Source organism: Lutzomyia longipalpis, chromosome 1 (assembly GCF_024334085.1).
Source record: "Lutzomyia longipalpis isolate SR_M1_2022 chromosome 1, ASM2433408v1".
In the NCBI taxonomy this organism is placed as follows: Eukaryota; Metazoa; Arthropoda; class Insecta; order Diptera; family Psychodidae; genus Lutzomyia; species Lutzomyia longipalpis.
Window position 1 is genome coordinate 7763842 of NC_074707.1, and position 17926 is coordinate 7781767.

The 17926-nt window shown below is 35.8% G+C and overlaps 2 protein-coding genes across 9 annotated transcripts in view; one reads left to right on the forward strand and one right to left on the reverse strand.

Annotated features, from left to right (window-relative positions):
• Window positions 1-13827, forward strand: part of LOC129786644 (segmentation protein cap'n'collar) — a 36438-nt gene extending 22611 nt beyond the window's left edge. For 2 of the 6 annotated variants that reach the window (XM_055821824.1, XM_055821790.1), the window contains 9 exons: window positions 371-471; window positions 542-817; window positions 5197-5346; window positions 5439-5763; window positions 5939-5956; window positions 9430-9724; window positions 10209-10746; window positions 10825-11127; window positions 11227-13827. In XM_055821824.1, coding sequence (XP_055677799.1) covers window positions 371-471; window positions 542-817; window positions 5197-5346; window positions 5439-5763; window positions 5939-5956; window positions 9430-9724; window positions 10209-10746; window positions 10825-11127; window positions 11227-11394 — 2174 coding nt within the window. In that variant the 3' untranslated portion in view covers window positions 11395-13827. Of the gene's footprint in view, window positions 1-370; window positions 472-541; window positions 818-5196; window positions 5347-5438; window positions 5764-5938; window positions 5957-9429; window positions 9725-10208; window positions 10747-10815; window positions 11128-11226 lie in introns of all 6 variants that reach the window. The other 4 variants (XM_055821815.1, XM_055821780.1, XM_055821799.1 and 1 more) reach the window with 3 other exon arrangements.
• On the reverse strand, window positions 13717-17560 carry LOC129786691 (E3 ubiquitin-protein ligase XIAP-like). Of its 3 annotated transcripts, none has more exons than XM_055821871.1 (3): window positions 17454-17560; window positions 15545-16402; window positions 13717-14447 (listed from the first exon to the last, which is right to left on the reverse strand). In XM_055821871.1, the coding sequence occupies exons 2-3, from the start codon at window positions 16318-16320 to the stop codon at window positions 13931-13933; spliced, it is 1293 nt and encodes a 430-aa protein (XP_055677846.1). In that variant the 5' UTR covers window positions 16321-16402; window positions 17454-17560; the 3' UTR covers window positions 13717-13930. The 3 variants fall into 3 exon arrangements, with proteins under 3 accessions (XP_055677846.1, XP_055677861.1, XP_055677854.1); XM_055821886.1 differs by having other exon boundaries at window positions 17432-17560; XM_055821879.1 differs by lacking the exon at window positions 17454-17560 and having other exon boundaries at window positions 15545-16649.
• Window positions 17561-17926: the final 366 nt, after the last annotated feature.

The window sequence follows — 17926 nt, forward strand, 5'->3', positions numbered from 1 at the left end:
AAATTGATTTGTTGGTGAAAAGTGGAGGTCATTTGATGGCCTAAAGAAGATGATGACCAAAAATATGTGTTACACTTTTTTTTTCTTTTTTGTATACCTCGAAAGAGAAATTGCAACATTACGGTGTAGATTTAATATATTAGAGAGACTCTTGGTTGGGCTTTAACCTTTCTAGAGGGAGAATTGTAATTAGTCATCATGAGTCATGCTTAAAAGGCAAAAATGTGTTTGATTTTGATGATTATGCTCTAAATTGAAAGAGCTTCACTACTGGGTGACAGATAAAAAAAAATTGTAGTATTTTGGATACTTTGACTACTATATAGAGGAACTCCAAGACTGATGATCGCATAAATTTTCCTTTCTACAGGTGAATACATCCAGAAGTTACCTCTTCAGTTGGATGATTCGCTTCTTCAGGAGGCCCTTCATCAACTAGAAGACCTCTCTGCGGAACAAGATGCCCTTAAGGTAGGTCCAAGAATTGCGTGGTGGTATGTACTTGCAGATTTTCACCGTGACTCTGGGTTTTTTTTCCTAGGATGATTCTTTTGATTTTGAACCTAAGCGCGAACCATTGGATTCCATTTCGTCGGCTAGTATTGCCTCCGATGGTGGTGAGGAAGTAAAATCCCCACTAGATAGGGAGGAAACGTTTGATTTATCGGACGTTAAGAGTGACGATACGAATGAATTAGAAGAACTTCTTTGCGATATGATGATTCAAAGTTCTAGTGCACCCTTCCAGCATCCACGGTCCGTACAGGGCTACGGACATGGTGTCAACTCATTCCGCCAATCCAGCTACCATCATCAGGTAAGTCCTTAATTTTAACTTTCTTGTTTTTTTTTTGTGAGTTCTCCATGGGATCTCAAACATAGTGGTACGACATACTTTCTCGCAGACGAAACATTGTAATGTTTGCGATGTTGGCTGTGAGACAAATTTGATGGAATTTCAGAATTTACCTGATGAAATATTTTCTTGTAAAAACACTCGAGTTTTTAAAAGGAAAAACACTCAAAGTGCTGAAGCGTTGGCGATGAAATCAATTGACAAGACAGTTTGGGTCAGTTGTGGAGTTGCTTGCTTCTCCCGAACGTCGATGCTATGGGCACATATAGCGTTAATTTGTGTGAAAGTCCGTCTTTTTTTAAATTCCTTTTGCTTCTCTGTTCAAGAAAAGTAAAATCAATTCTTCCAGGAAATCCCAAAAAATTAAAGAAACTGATTCATATTATTAAGACTCAGACAATTTTTGTGATAATTTCTATTAATTTTTTAATATCTTATGGAAAATATTCATGCAACAACAGAGATATCTCAATTTTTCAAAAGTTCGGCTATATTCAATTGAGACACCCAAAATCTTGAGTGTTTAGTTAAAAGGAATCACCTGACTAGGGAGGGTAGAGAAAAAGTGGTACAAGTGAGTGACAGGAATCTTGGGAGTTTTATGTTATGCTAAAGAGTGGATCCTATAAGCTGATTTATACACAATACACAAAATACGTTGAGTTTCCTCCTTGAGGTCAGGCACCAAATTCTATTTGACTTCCTCTTGTGGGAGACGTTCGGACATATGAAGAATTTCATCTGTATGAAGAGGGGCGTCAGGTAGCACAAATTGAGACATTGTAATGAGACCTTTAACACGCCACAAATTTGTCCTTAGCCTGTAAATTTTCTCAACAGGATTACCGACAGGACTCTTTATTTTTTGCTTAATTTCAACCCTTCTATGGTGACAAGTTTGACTTTCTTTGACTTGCTTCTGAGGAACTTTCTTTATCTTTGCATTTTTTTTTGTTCTTCGTCTTGCCTTTGACTCCTTTTCAGCTAATCTTTCACGGCTTCACCACATATAAGAGGTTAGAGAAAGACCATTTCTAATAATTCTCAATAAATAGCGATGTAATCTCTTTGAGGTGGTTTTTTTGTTCGTGCATTTTGCCAAACATAAAATTTCAATGTAAAATCCAATTAAGATCCAACTTTTTTTTTGGTATTCGTCGATCGATAGCGCTTTTACCGAACAATTAAATCTTTTATCCGGCACACAGTGCAAAGTCCTATAAATTTGGCTTGTATAAGTGATATATTTTGAGTTAATTGCCGCAGCAGCAATGAATTTGGAGAAAATGTAAAACTCGATGACTTTGCTAAGATTAGTTGGAATAGATAGTTAGAAAATATGTACCGTATATGTTACATTTTATAATAAATGATGAAAGGAAAAGAAATAACGTAGATTGTATTTTAAATAATTTGCATCAATTAATAAAGTTTCTCGTGCTAATTGTCACTTATTTGCATTATTTTTTCCTTCTTCTCTCAAATAATTGCCAATACCTTCACAATTGGAATAATGTGTAATTAAAAATAGATTCTTTCAGTTCTAGCGTTAATTGTGAGAAAAAAAAACAAGAAAGAACGACAAGTTGTAAAAATATTGCTATTTAAAAAATTAGATCTTTGGTTCTTTTTATCCGGTTTTGCTAAATAAATATGTACCTTTTTCTTCTTTTGCAAAGCTTCTTAACATACAGAGTATCTGAAAGTTTACTAGTAAAAATTTCAGTCGAAAGTTTCTCACTGCAAAAGCTTCTTGTTGAATCAGCGATTCTCTAATTAATTCCCTTTTATTAAACAGTTTGGAGAGAAGCAAGGAAATTATAATTAATAACTCTTTCAAAATAACTTTAGCCTTTTTTTTTTAATGAAAACTTATGTTCTAAATTCAAAAATCTTAAATGAAAGAAAAACTTGTTTAGGTTAAACATAAATTTTTACTGGTATTATTATACATAGATTTAATGGAAGCTAACTTAATTACACAGCATCCAAGTTGACAATTGCAGAGAACGACTAATATACAATTTAGTCACCACTATCAATTACATTATTTATTAATTTCGTGCTCCGACTTTTGGTCTTGAACAGAAAAAAAACATGAAAACGGCAAAATGGCGAGCGAGAGGGAGAAAATGTTGGGATTAGTGTTGATGCTTGAATGAAAATGATGTTGAGTTCTGGCATTTAGTTTAGTATCAACTGAATGCCGGTAAACATTGCTGGTGTCTTACCTTCATTGTTTTCAAGAAATCTGCTTTAGCTGAATTTTTGGTCCTATGTGTGCGTCTTTTTACGGTGCTGTGAATTTTATCAAGTAATTTAGCGTGTAAAATGGCAATTACTTGATAAATACTTCATTTCAGTTCTAATTCTAAAATATTTTGCTTAAAATGTGTTTAAAGAATTCTTCATTTTTGTGCCTCTTCGGTTAAGGGGAGCTCAGTGCACGTGAAGTGTACGAAAAGATTGTTGAACTTGAAAATTACCAACGTTAAGGATCTCACACTTGCCACACTTGAAGGTGAATAAGCATTATTTCTTTCATAGATTTTGGGTGGCTTAAAAAATCAACGCATGATCATGATACTTTTGAGAGCTTTTTGATATGTGTGGGAAGAATACACATATGGCTTCGTCAAAAGCTTCAGTGGTCAGTGAAAGAAAACTTATTGCGCGGGACTTCTTTTGTTGTTGCTTTTTTTTTTTGTTTTCAATACCTAATTGATATGTATTTCAAGGTCAATCTATCGTGATTTGAACGTTTTGCGCGGTGTGTGAGATAACTTCCTGCGTGCTGAAAGTATAGAGTCTCGAGAATCCATCGCGTTTGTCCCACGCAATTGCACATGGAACTCTCAAAGCTTCCCGCCTTTTTACACAAAATGCTTATTTTTTACACGTAGTAAATTTTTAAAGATTTTCTGTTAGACGTCATAGTCCTAAGGGGTTAAAAGTAGGTAACGAAATTTATAATGAAATATTTCATATTTTATAAGGCTAAGCTTTCCAGTAAATTCAAGAAATTGAAATATTCAAATAAGAAGGATTAGAGTTTTAAAAGTTAAACGTTAGAAAAATTGGTAAAACTATCAAACGTTAGAAATTTATTTATTAAAATTCAGTTTTTGAAACCGAATTACGTTAGGCTATCTGAGTTAGATAAACCATTACAAATAAAATTGAAAACTAAATTGTAACGTTAAAAACCCTAGATTGTGAGTAAAAAATACTTCTGTATTAAAAAACGAATAAAAAATCATAAATCTGAGCTTCCAAAGTCCCCTCGGATTGAGCTTAAAGCGTATAATTTTCTATGGAGTCTCTTTACAACATTTTTGCGCTCTTATTTTTCTTCTGTCCGACCAGAGCAGCATTGCGTGCAAAAGGCGGATCCCTCTCGGTACTGTGTGTGTTGCATTTGATGTTACTTCTTTTGTTAGTCCGTACACATTAATTTTAGTCACTTATTAATGTTTGCTGGTTTGATTGTCAATTGTGTGTGACACGGCAATGGAAGTTCGCCAAAATTGACACAAGTAGCAATTTATTGAATATTATGCCTTTTTTTCTTCTTCTCATTCTCCAAATCCCTTGGCACTTGAGAGATTTTTATTAAATAAGATTGTATGTAATTTACTCTTTATTCATCCACCTTTGCGTGTAAATTTTTATACAATTTTATATTTATTATTAATATTTGAGCAATTCTTTAGTTTCTTCAAAATCTTCTGTTTAACTCACCCTATCTTAATGCCCAACCCATATATTCATATCAAAACCTAATAATAAAACTTTTTAAGAGCTTTCCAAATAGTAACTTGTTAAAAGCTCCACTCAATTCATTATGCATACAACAAGAATAAAATTTTCCATATTTTTATGTAGAGCATAAAATTTGCAAATAAGCCCGATTTTTCCATCACGCAAAACTTTTCTTATCAAACAGGAAAAGTTCCTTCGCCATATAGAGCTCTTCTCACACGCTCATTGAGGCGACAAATGAGCTTTCTTCTTTATTTCATGCGGTTTTTTTTCTATTCCACGAATCCCACCCCATTTTCACCCTCCACTGACCCGTGCGAGAGTGTTCCCGCTTGTGCGGGCGGAGGTGTGTAGGTATATGGTGTGTGGTGGGCTCATAAGCTGTGTGAGCATACTGTAAATAATAAATGGTGATGTGACGTGAAATCCACTTGCGTGACCATTTATTAAAGGGATCCCATGGAGAAGTGGGTGGGCGTTACTGGAAGAATGTCGCGGTAGAGACGCGAAAGGACGGCGTGTGTGACGGGGTGGGTGGCGCATGAATAATGAGGAATTTTTCTTCTTCTCTTTTTCAGCCCCGTGTTCCGCTGAGCCGAGCCGTGTCGATGGAGCAACGCTGGCAGGATTTGGCCAATTTGTTAAGCTTGTCACCTGGAATGGGAGTCGGAATGGGTGTTGGAGATATTCCATCGCACCCACACTATTCATCCCACTACCCCTATCAGGTGGGAGGTTTTTTTTTTTAAATCATTTTCTTTCTTTCTCTGTGAATTTTCATTACAAACTTTACAAAAATGTGTTGTCTTTGTCTCTGCAGCCATCTGCTCCGTCAATTCCGCAGCATAGTCAATTTACCCATCCACACTCCCATCCGGCTGTTTTGCACAATGCATCACTGTCGGACTTGGGAGCCGCCGGTCAGCCCCACTATGGGCCCAACTTGGGCTCTGCCGTGGCATCAAGTATGCACCTCACAAATTCCAGCTCAGAGACCGATGGTGGTGCATCGGGCTACAAAATGGACCCCGATATCCTCTACTATTCCAATACATCGTCTGAAATCAATTCCACAACGGATGGTTTCCTCAATTCCATTCTCAACGATGAGGATTTGCAGTTGATGGACATTGGAATCAATGAAGGTGAGTTTTGGAAGCTTTTTCACTATTTCTCCATCCTATCTTGCATCCTCCTTCATTTGGGCTTTTCATTGGCCACTTACAACCACACGTAGAGACTTTTCCTTCGGGCGTCACATGCCTACCTTTTTGCCTCACATCATTAATTTTCGCTTTCAATTGAATTTCTCCCAATTAGGACGCCAATACTATCAAGGTGAGTTGAAAATTATATGCGCCATTACATTTAACACTTCCTTTGTGCACAATGTTCCTTATTTCAAAAAAGATTCCTTCTGAAGATCCTCTTAAAAAGAGAATTTAAAAGAAAAATCCACACAAGTTAATAAAGCAATATTAATTGCAAAATACCATCTGACAATATAATTTTAATTATATACCTACAATATGTTGCATAGGGGATAGAGAGCAAAAAAAGATCATAAATTTTCCACAATAGAATTCTCAAACTCTCTGCCTAATGGAAATTGTTGAGTTATGATTGGACGATGGCGATAAATGCATTTTCTGTAACAACGTTGATTTGGTGTCGGTGTGGCTGTGACAAAAAAAATAAGAAGGGACTTTATAATTAATGACTTTCATTGACATTCTGTGCCCGTGTGGAGAGTATTTGAGTGGTAGGTAACTAAAAGCTCACCCAATCACACACGACACAGAAATTGTATATTCAGGCGACTTCACCTGGCTTTGGTGATTTCTTCAGTTCACAGATCATTATTATTTCGCAAATAAAAACTGCAGTTGCATAAAAGAATTTGCGCGGTAATTTTTGCATTCTGCTGTTGCTTTACGTGCAATGAAGGAAAAGAAATATTAAATAGTTAGAAAGATTTGCAATGATAGAACTCTTGAAAAGAAATTAAAATTAAAATTTTACAAGGATCGAAAAGAGTTAGTTTTCTATGATTTCCTTAATTTTTCATTCTTAAAGTTCTATTCCAGTCTAAATAATTTTATATATGGTTCTACATATTTTTTTCTTATTGTTTTCTCTTTTTTCTTGATTTCTTTTAATTCTTATTTCATTCTAAAATTTAGCCTAAAATTCGTTTAATTTGAGAATAAAAATTCAACAAAATTACTCCTTCACAATAAATTTCATTCTTATTATCCTTTTGAGTTTATTGTTATTTTAAATTGTGTCTTGATGCTAAGTATGTGAACAATATTGAAAAAGATTAGAAGATATTCTTTTCAAATTAAACCAATTACACCCTTTAAAGATGTGGGAATTAATTAACTTAAGTGTAAGGCCTTAAGCCTATAAGAAATGCCTATTTTATCAGACCTCTCTGACTTCATTATCCTCTTTCAGACCTCCATCCTTTAGTTCGTAAAATCAAATACCCAATTTTAAGAGTGCGTGACCGTCGATAAATCAATTGAATACTTTACTGTGAATACGGACTGTACGCAATATTAAATTCTATATCTCCGATAGCTCAATCCATTCTTCATTCCACAGATAACAAAAAATACCAAATTAAGCATTAAAAATTTGTACATTAATCCACATATTTAAACTTCCATTCTATATGCTTCACCTGAACTATTTCTTATCAGTCAAAAAATGAGCTATATCGCAAAGGGAGTATCTCGCAAAATCTGCTTCGCTTTCATTTCTTTCTTTTCACATTGAATTGTTCTTTGTTCTCCATGCTCGCGATAATATTTTGCCACCACTTTCTCATCAACAGTTCATGGAAAACATTTTTTTTTCTGCTGACTATAGGTGTAATATTTTTCTTCATCATTTGATACGCGATGTGTTGGATTTTCCGTACCAAAAGCCCCACAATACAGTCGTGGCTTTAACCGTGATACTAATTTCCTTGGAAATTTCTTATCAAAAAGATTGCCCGTCTTTTTCGCACACAGTGCTATGTGGTATCCAATCATTTCCCCCATCTCACTCATCATTGGCATTCGCAGACATTATTATTAATATAAATGTATGTATATATAAAAGCGAAGAGGATCCGCGTTTGGTGGTGTATTGTATTATATGGCAACAATATTGAGAGTCGTGCGATGTTGGATAAAAGTGTTGTGTGTGCCGATTGCGCCGGGTGGTTTAAGTGTTTGGGTTTTATATTAGTAACTAAACTTTATTTTACTGACACTCGTAGTCATGAGAGTGAGGTCTTTTACATTTGTATGGCGCGCGAATGGCAACGTCGATGATGATGATGATCGATGGAAGTACGTGAATTTCGAAGTTGAGCACCGCGTGTGCAAATGTATGAGAGAGAATTGGAAAGAGTTGGGGCCTCTTTGCATTATCGTTTGGTGTTTACTATTTTTAAATGCTTAGTCATGTCGCGATATTTACATTGAGTGGACTGAATACGCGAATTTTTTCGGGGGGAAAATATAAAATGTGAAAAAGAAGACACAAAATTCTTTGAGTTGTTTTAAGTTTTTTCTCTCACTAAAAGTTTGCTACAAGTTTTCCTTTTGTTTCTCCCTTCTCACCTTTACACGTTATCACGGTGATGTTTAAGCACATTTGGGGAATTTGTGAAAGAAGTCACGTATAGAGGAAAATTTATCTTTTCCTCACAGAAACTATTTGTACTAAATTAGAGAGCTTCACAGACATTGTATGGTGTGGCTGATCAATGTGCTGAAAAGTGAGGATTTTTTGGGGTTTAAGAGAAGATTAAAATTGATGTGATTTCAGTGTGTGGTCACTGAGAAAGGAATAAAAGACGATAAAAAAAAACGTTATCAGGACAAGTTTGTAGTGATAAAGAGCCGTGACACGAATATATTGTGAGGGAGCAACAATGTAAAGCAAAATGCAATGAATCATGCGAAAAAGTGGCGAAATTGAGCAAATGGTAAATAAATGGGTGTTGATCAGCTCTTTACTCATCCAACTCTCAACAATCTCAAGCACAATATATGAGATTTATATGAGTTAGTGTGAGGAAAATTTTATCACGAGATCTCCAACACCGCGTGGATTTTTAAGAAATACCACAAAAAGAGAAAAAAATATTTGCAAAAGAACTTTTCTTCTTTGAGAGAAAAAAATCTTATCAAACTGTTGCGCATGTAAAAGGTGGAAAAAGTGTTTGAATGTGTGAGTGGAAAATTGTTGGGATAAATACGTGTGCGATAAGATAACTGTTGAAGGTGTGACGCATGAGAAAAATTGTTTCAAAATCAAAGGGAAAAAAATAAAGAAAAATTCGCAATCAAGAAGAAATCTGCATGCCTTTAGGTTAGGAAGACAGACAACAAGCACTGATGCTAATCTGATAGCCAGAAACATTCTTATCATTCTTCCACACAAATATTATGGATTTTTGCAACAGAAGCATTTCTTAGTGTAAGAAATTTTATCGCTAATTTTTTGTGTATTTGGCAATAAAAGAAATTTGATTTCCAATCATCCGTTTAAAGTGAAATAATTAATCCTCAAGCGGAAGTAGAAAATGCTTCTGGTAGCATAAAAAATTGCTTTTAATCCAGTTTTTTATTTATTTTAAAAATATTCACGCATTTTACGCAAAAATTGCATTGAAATTCATTAATTGTGCCTTCAAACTTAACAGAAGAGGAACTTTATTTCTTTAATCACAAAGGATTGAAATTAAAAATAAATAAATTGAATGAGTTTGTATAGGATGAGAATCCCTAACCGTTGGATTCTTTCAGGTATGTACACAATGCGAATGCTGGACCACAATTCAACATCTAACAACTCAACGGCTACAAATGGAGGACTCGGGAGTAGCATTAGTGGTGCTTCTGGGGGTCTCGGCAACAGCGGTGGATTACTTGGGATGCAAACAAATCTCAATGGGATCGGAGGTCTCGCGGGTGCCCACGGAGATCGCCTAGATACATCAAGTGACAGTGCAGTGAGCTCCATGGGCTCAGAGCGGGTACCATCGCTCTCGGACGGGGAATGGGGTGATGCAGGAAGTGATTCAGCACAAGAGTATCAAAGGTAAAGGATCATTAAATGTAATACTTTTTTATTTTATTTAATTTCTTATATCCTGTGGCCTTAGCCATTTTGAAGTTGAACATTAACATTAGAAGGGAAAAACTTGGAAAAGAAATTTTTTGTTCTTAAAAATCATTAAAAATCGTGCACCCAAGCTTGAGCTGGAAAAGAAGAAGAATCTAAACAGTGCTCTGTTCAAGTTAATTTGCCTTTCAGAGAAGAATGTTTATTCTTCTTGTGGTTTATAGAAAATTCAACAAATAACTTAAACGGAAATTTAATTGATTAATTAATGAACTAAGCACCACTAAACTCCAAGAAATTAGTAAAGTCTTAATGAAATGATATTTAATGATATTTTTCGCTGCTCCAATATTTAAAACAAAGTATTGTGAGCGCGCTATGTAGTTGAATCATCAAGAACATGAGTTATGCGCTGAGGAAGATTAAATCATAATGTTTTTGCTGCTTTTTCTGATTTCAGCAAATACGGTGGTCCGTATGACTATAGCTACAGTGGTCGTTTGGGTGAGTCCGGAGGAAGAGCGCCACCGGTGGCGCAGAAGAAGCATCACATGTTCGCCAAGCGCTATTTTCAGGAGCAAAATACGAGCGCTGTACCCCCATCCCTGGGACCCCAGACGACGGACACGATGCCCCCAACGACGGGGATTAAGTATGAGTACGATCAGTACAGTATGGGCCCACAGGGGGCTTCAGGTGGGGCAAGTGGACCCCATGGGATTGAAGCAGGCGCCATGGGCACTGCTGCAGCACCCCTGATGAATTCCAAGAGTCACCATTTGGCTCCCCCGCTGGAGATCAAGTACTCGTGCTCGCATGATTTTGCCGCTCGCCATGGTAGGGGTGGTGTACACGATATTGTGAGTCACAATCACACGTACACCCTACCGCAGAGTAGTGGGGTAATCCCAAAGCCACAGACGCGAGATAAGAAGGCGCACAAGAAGAGCGAAGAGGAGCATCTGACGCGCGATGAGAAACGCGCAAAGGCACTTGGAGTAAGTTTTTTTGATTTACAAATGAAATGTTATTTTTGGGTAAGAGAATAGAAATTCATAACTGAGAAGATCCAACAGATTCCCATGCCTGTGTGTGACATCATTAACCTCCCAATGGATGAGTTCAATGAGCGCCTGTCGAAGCACGAACTCAGCGAGACGCAACTCTCACTCATACGTGACATACGGCGTCGTGGGAAGAATAAGGTGGCCGCACAGAATTGCCGGAAACGCAAGTTGGACCAAATTCTCTCGCTGGCGGACGAAGTGAAGGAAGTGCGGAATCACAAGAGTCGCCTCATACATGATCGGGATAGTGCTCTGATGGAGCAGAAGAGGGTTATGGATAAGTTTACGGCACTCTATCGGCATGTCTTTCAAGTGAGTTATTTAATTGGAATTTATTTTCTCTCAAAAAAGAAGATTTAAGGGGTTTATCAATACTAATTGTTAAATACTTTTCTTACTTCATCTTTGCAGTATATGAGAGATCAGGACGGGAATCCATACTCATCGTCGCAGTATAGCTTGCAATTGTCAGCCGATGGATCTGTGTACCTCTTACCGCGTGAGCCAAAGACCGAAGGAGGTTCCGGATCCGGCAGTGGACCATCGAATAGCCATCATTCGCATCAGCAGAAGGAATAAAAAAAGAAAATTCGCCAGTGTGTGCGGCTTCCGTGCTTTGCTTGGGGCACTGTGCAGGGGGAGAACGCCAGCGACGTGAAGAAGGGAATTCAGGACTGAAAATAAGGATATTGACACCTTCTTATCACAAAACAAAAAAATGATCTCACGGTGAAGAGTAAATCTTCTCTGGGATGGCGCTACAGGAAACAAACTAAAAAAAAAACACAAAACGCAATCAACGGATGGTTTTTCGTGTCCACGAAGAAAAAAATTAAATAAGCACAGCCGGGATATTAAGTGACAAACGCTTAAAAAATCATTTTTTTTTATCAAAAAAATAAAGAATTTTCTTTCTTTGAGGGAAAAGGGTGTGGGATTTTGACTAAATTACAACAAAAAGACACGATTTGCTTCTGGCGAGAATAAAATGTGAATAAAGATTAATAATTTTTAAAGAAACAAAAAGAAAAGATTAAAAAAAACGAAGGAATTTAGGTGGATATAATTAAAAGAAAAAAAAACTGTACTTGTGACTTTCTAATTATATAGAGAACATTGTAATATTTTAGCTACAATAATTCTATATATACTGTAGTGATTAAAAAAAAAAGAAATAAAAAAAAACAAAAAAAGTGGATGAGGACGTAAATTTAGTGCTTAGAGCTCTAAACAAAAATCATATATTTCATTAATTTATAAGCTATATATCAAGCCTGGAGGTCAAAAGAATTTGATATATATACATAAATGTAGAATTGCTAGGCAGGTTATATATAGCATTACAATGTAAGATCGTTTTAGATTTAAGGGATTGTAAAAGGAAAAAAAAAACCCTTTACCTTAAACACAAACACACAATAACTACGACAGATGGACAAAGTCAAGTGAGAAAGGCAAAAGAAAAGAAAAAACTAAGCAACTAAACAAATTCTATCTGCAAAATGGTGATTTTGGGATATAAAGAATATTTTTTGTTCTTTAACCTCGTAAGCTATTAATTACTTTTATTAATTATTATAATATACAAATCTTTATTATTATTATTTAAAAAGAAACAAAAGGAAAAAAAACTGAGAAAATGGTGATTAGAGAATTTTCTATATTTTAATTTTTTTATATAAGGTGCGGCATTGTGGCTTTTTTTTTTAGTATGCGTTAAAGAAAGGTTTTAATCACTCTAATCAAGTGTTAAATGCAATTTACTGTTGACCAATTTTTCTCTTTTGTATTAAATTTTTTTATTCAACAAAAATAGATCAGTAATGAGGATTTTTCTTGCCCAAAACAGTGCGACAAATTTTTCATAAAAAAAGATTTTTTTTTCGAGTAAATAAAGAGTATTTAAATGTAAGATTATACTGATCAAAGCAATGAATGCCCTAAAAAAATTTAAAAGTCACTAAATTTTCAATTTTAGTGTTCAAAGGAGTGTTTAGGAGCCTGAAGAAAAATTTAAGAAATTTAAAATTTTTGGACTCTAAAGATTTATGAACTTGAAAAGAATTCTGTCTCAATTTTTGGAATTTAGGAGCTCAAAGAAAATTTTCAGGGTCTGAAATTGAAACTTTTCAGCGTAATTTTTCGAAAAGTTTCTTTTTTCTAAAACCTCAATTAGAGTTTGTCGCACCATGTTTTTTCAATTTTATATTCAAAATAAATAACAGAAATTACAACAAAAAAAAGAAAGAGAAAAGCAACGATTTAGTGAGTTTTGTGCATCTCCTAACCCACTCTGTAAATATTAAGCATTCTTCCTTTTTAGGTGTGACTAAAATTGGGCGATTAAATCCTTTGTGGGTGAATTTTGTGTGCATGTTTGTGAAGATTCTACGGGTGGCATTAGAAATGTTTTAATCAGAGAAAAACTTTTTTTTCTTTAATAATTCTCCAATTTTTAAATTCTTCTCATGAAAATTCATTGAATTTTATTATTTAATTAATAAATTTACAATTTAATGAATCTTTGAAACAAAAAAAAGTTCTTTTTTGGTAGTCATTAAAAACTTCTTATCGGAGTTTAGCTTTTGTCAAAGTTATCTAGAATAAATTCAAAATATCAGTGAAAGGATCAGTAAAAAAACGTCATTTTATACTAATTTTACTTTGAAAATCGTCCTGATTAAAACAATTTTCCTGACTAGGAGAAACAACAAAAAATGAATTATTCTCTTCGAAGGGCCACGTGCTGTGTGTCCTTCTATTTTCCCGAAAGTCCCACAGCGCCGTAGAATTGTGTTTGCTGATGAATGAATGTATTTAGAAGGTTGGATGCGGATGTAGAAGAAAAGTAATAAACCATAAAAAGGGGGAAATGTAAAAAGAAAGTAAAAAAAAACGGGATGAAAGATTATGAAAAAATTTAATTAAAAACCAAAATATTCTATAAATAACTGTGTTGAGATTTTAAGATGCAAAAAAACATTTAAATTAAATTAATGTAAAACATTCAGACTCTGCGTATTTTTCTTCTCCTACTTCTGCTGCCTTTGGCTTGATTTCTTTGATTTGGAGTTTTTTTCTCTTAAGACGGAAGGGATTCTCTTGATGGAATCAATCACATAAAATAGAGTCTGGCCATGCTACATCTCTGCTGGCAGAAGGGACACCGATCAACGGCAGAAGCGCATTGTGTACACATGGCAACGTGTCCACAGGGCAGGCAGACCGTCTCGTAGGGATTTTCATAGCAAATCTTGCACATTTTATCATCTTCAACAGTCTCATCGCAGATCTCGCGGCATCTTTCATCACACTCCATCATCCTACGCAGCGGGCTGTTCCTCGGCGAGTCATCCTCCATGATGGCCGCAAGGGGCACATTTGCTGTCTCGAAGCCACGCAAAAAGGGACACCGACCGGGCGTTGCGTGTGCCTCGAGAATATCACTTTCGGGCTGCCAATTTGAGAACTGGGTACGACAGAAGATGCACTGAACGACGTCATCGATGCCCGTGAAGTAGAATCCTTGACGCGCCAATTCGTGCTTGTCGGCCATCCCTCGCCAACTGTGGAAGGATTTCAGGCGATTCCTCTCAATGTGCAAATCCCGAAGCATCGGTGTGTGAACGTACCTGGAAAAATAGAGATTTGATTAATTAAAAAAAAGTTTTGTATGTAAATTAAAATTAAGAAAATTGCCAAGGATGATTTTTTAGGTGTCTTTTGATAAAGTTCTAAGAAAGAATTTTTAGCAAAATATTTGTTAAATGTTCTAGTTCATTTAAATCAGCAATTGCAAGTCTTTTATAATTTAATTAATTTCGTTTTTATTTATTGTTTTGTAAAATTTAGTTTCAGCCGCCTTAAATATTCTCATCTTGTCTCTCTATCCTTATTTGAATCTAATAAGAAAATTTACCGTCTTTTTCAATTATTGCAAAAATTTATACCTGCCATTCTTACCTTTGCTAAACATAGACCCTATTAATTTCATAAATCCCAACAATGTTGTGTGTCTACATAATTAGGAAGGAGCGGAATTTATGTAATTTAAAGGTATTTCATGAGGGTTAAATGGCCAAACGAATTTCGTTCTTCTACTGATAAATTTCTCATTTATATAATTTTTTTTGACAAATAAAATAAAATCATAAACTATATTTAGAGCCACTGTGCTACTTATATAAAAAAAATTAAGAGAGATTAGAGGGAAAGAATATCGCGGATAAGGCAGAAGATTAGATAAGAATTTGCTTGTAGTGTAAAAATTCCCTCTGACTAATCGTGGGGCATTGATGCGTGAATTTTTAAGACATATCTGCAATGATTTTTTGCAAATTCCCCTTTGAAATTAGGTCAAGGATTTATTAAATTAATTATTTTCTATTAACTGTTCTTCCTTTTTCACCCAAGAAAATTAAAACTTCTTAAAATTTTTACTACAAAAGAAATTAATTATTAGTGCGATAAATTTTTATTACTTTTCCCCCAAGAGAGGTTCCACTGTTTAATCACACCGCGTATCTATTTTTTGTAAATTTATCACTCTCTCTCTCTCTATAAATCAAAGATAATTTTTTTACAACTCTTGCAAAACTATTATCTCAACAAATAATTTTTTGAGACATTTTTCGTGGATTTTGAGGCAATTCTAACACAATTCTTCGCAATTTCTTCACAAATGGGGGGAAAAAGAATAAAATTTGTGGGAGAAGAGAAAGCCACTCACCTCTCATTGAGGGGATTTGTGATGATGCTGACCCTCCTTGGATCTCGTGGCATTTTCCTGGCTTTCTCCTGAGCTTCGTGTCTTTCAGCTGGGAGCACCAAACAATCACTGGCAGGTCTCTGTCCAGCCAGCTCATAGATTAGCCGGTTGGTTTGTTCGGGTTCAAGCGGCACATTCGTACTTGCTCGGCCCCGGAAGAGCGGGCAGTCGGGCGCCTCGAGGTGTCGCGCCACAATGTCGCCCACAACTGGTGGTGTCATGTCCAGGCGCATGTAGCAGAAGATACATTCAACATCCCATCCTGTACCCACGTAGTAGAACCCAAAGCGCGCCAATTCTCGAGCATCACCCCCAGGCCACTCATCGAAGCTCTCCAAACGTCGATCTTCCCGGCAGTAGGGACTCGTGGGAACACTCAGGTACTTCTTGTACACATCACGGAGGAATTTAACCATCACACGTGCATTTATGGGGACATTGTCCGTCTTCTCGCCACGCAAAAGGGGGCAATTGTTGGAATGCCGCAAATGCTCACGCAGGGGAACATCATCATCCTCCCACGAGGACAGCCGAACACCACAGAAGTAGCACTGCACCTCATCCGGAGATGCCAGGGCCACAAGGAAGAATCCCTGTAGTGCCAGTGCTGCTGCAAATTGTGTGAGATTTGTACACGGCTCCATCGTGGCCAGTCGTTGACTCTCCTGCCGCATATCACCCTCATCACCGTCGTCGTCACTCGCGTGGCCACAAATGCAACTCAAGCACATGGCCATGTCTCATCGATACACTCCCCAACTGGCTACTGGACTGCAAGCAGCGAGCACACGATCACCCCTCCGGAAGCGCAGGAGAGCTCTGCGAAAAGAAGAGACACCTTTATCAAACAGAAAATTCTACTCTCTCTCGCGCGCGCCAAATTTCTCTCTATCACACTCATCACACTTCTCATTTTTTTCTCACACCACAAGCTGTGTGTGCCTAATCTTGCGGGGCCCTCAAGCTCGTTTTTTTTTTGCTATCGCTCCCACAAGAGTGACGAGGAGTTGGAAATAAAATTATTTACTTCATGTGAAAGATTGGAAAGATTAGAATCGTAGGATTTATTGAGTCATCAATTGTTATGCGATTAATGCAATTTTTACAATAGGGGTAAAGTGGGCTGGGAGTATAATCTTTGTGGAGTTTTTAGAATTATGATTTGATTTTCTTTTCATTGAATAGATTTATTTGTTTATTGCCTCTCAAATTAATCATTTGGAACTAAATTATTGGCTTATATATAAAATTCCAGAACGATTCATTTTTTTTGCTTGAGTTGCTCTTGAAAAATTCACCTCTTAGAATAAAATTTATTTGTCTTTTTTTGAACTTTCTGCAAGGAATTTTTAAAGCTTTTAAGTTAATCTGCAAGATAAGACAGTTTAGATTAAGATTTAATTTTAAGAGCTAAGAAAAACTTTATAACTTTTCATAATTATATCTCTCTGAATTAATTCATTAAAGCTCCCAGAATTGATTGAAAAGAACATTAGGAATTAGCTAAAATTCTATATGTATTGAATTATTATATTCAAAGGAGTGCAAGATAAATCTATAATAATAATAATAATAATAATAATAATAATAATAATAAGTTTATTTCGTTTCCAAACGAAAAAATTTTCAATTTCCAAAATTTTCAATTTAAGGCCATCTTTCCCTTCTTCTCAATCAATAGCGAGCAATTATTTATTTAAAAAAATTAAAAGTCGCGAATTTTTAATGAATGCTATTAAACCTATTAAACAAACACTTTAATCACTGATTTTTTAAAGGAGTAAATTTTACAAATAATAATTTATTCCCATCAAAGAGAATTTTTACACCAAATACCGTATTACACACCTAAAATAAATCACAAACTTACGATTAAGACTAAAAGCTAAGCTTCCTTTTGGAAAAGTTTACAAGATTAATTGATCTGCACTTGAGTTGATTTTTTTGGGAGGTCTTCTACCGTTGGTGGACACACTGCAACTGAACTAGGAAGCTCTCCAGTTAAAATAGGCATCATCATCAATATATCTTGCACTCTTTCTCTCACCACCTGAATCACCTTTTGGAGACGCGACTGGTGGAGAGAGTCTCGCCATTCTGCGTGGTGTAAAGCACTTAAAAAGAACTTGATAAGGGTTTTCGGGCATTCTTCTCGCTCGCAGAAATCGCGTATTAAAATGCTGCGTAGAGCATTTAAGTCACCTGACTAGGTGGTGCAAAAAGTGAATTATTTGATTTTTTTTTGTAGGTAAAGAAGTGTGACGAGGAGACCGGAGAGACGTAGCAACAGATGACGGAGCCACAATAAATTGATGGGAATACCGGGATTTTTGCTTATATCAA

Coding starts and splice junctions, on each gene's coding strand:
- LOC129786691 (XM_055821871.1), bottom strand. CDS start 16,320: ATGGCCATGTGCTTGAGTTGCATTTGTGGCCACGCGAGTGACGACGAC. Junction 14,448..15,544: donor ACAAATCCCCTCAATGAGAG/GTGAGTGGCTTT, acceptor CTATTTTTCCAG/GTACGTTCACACACCGATGC.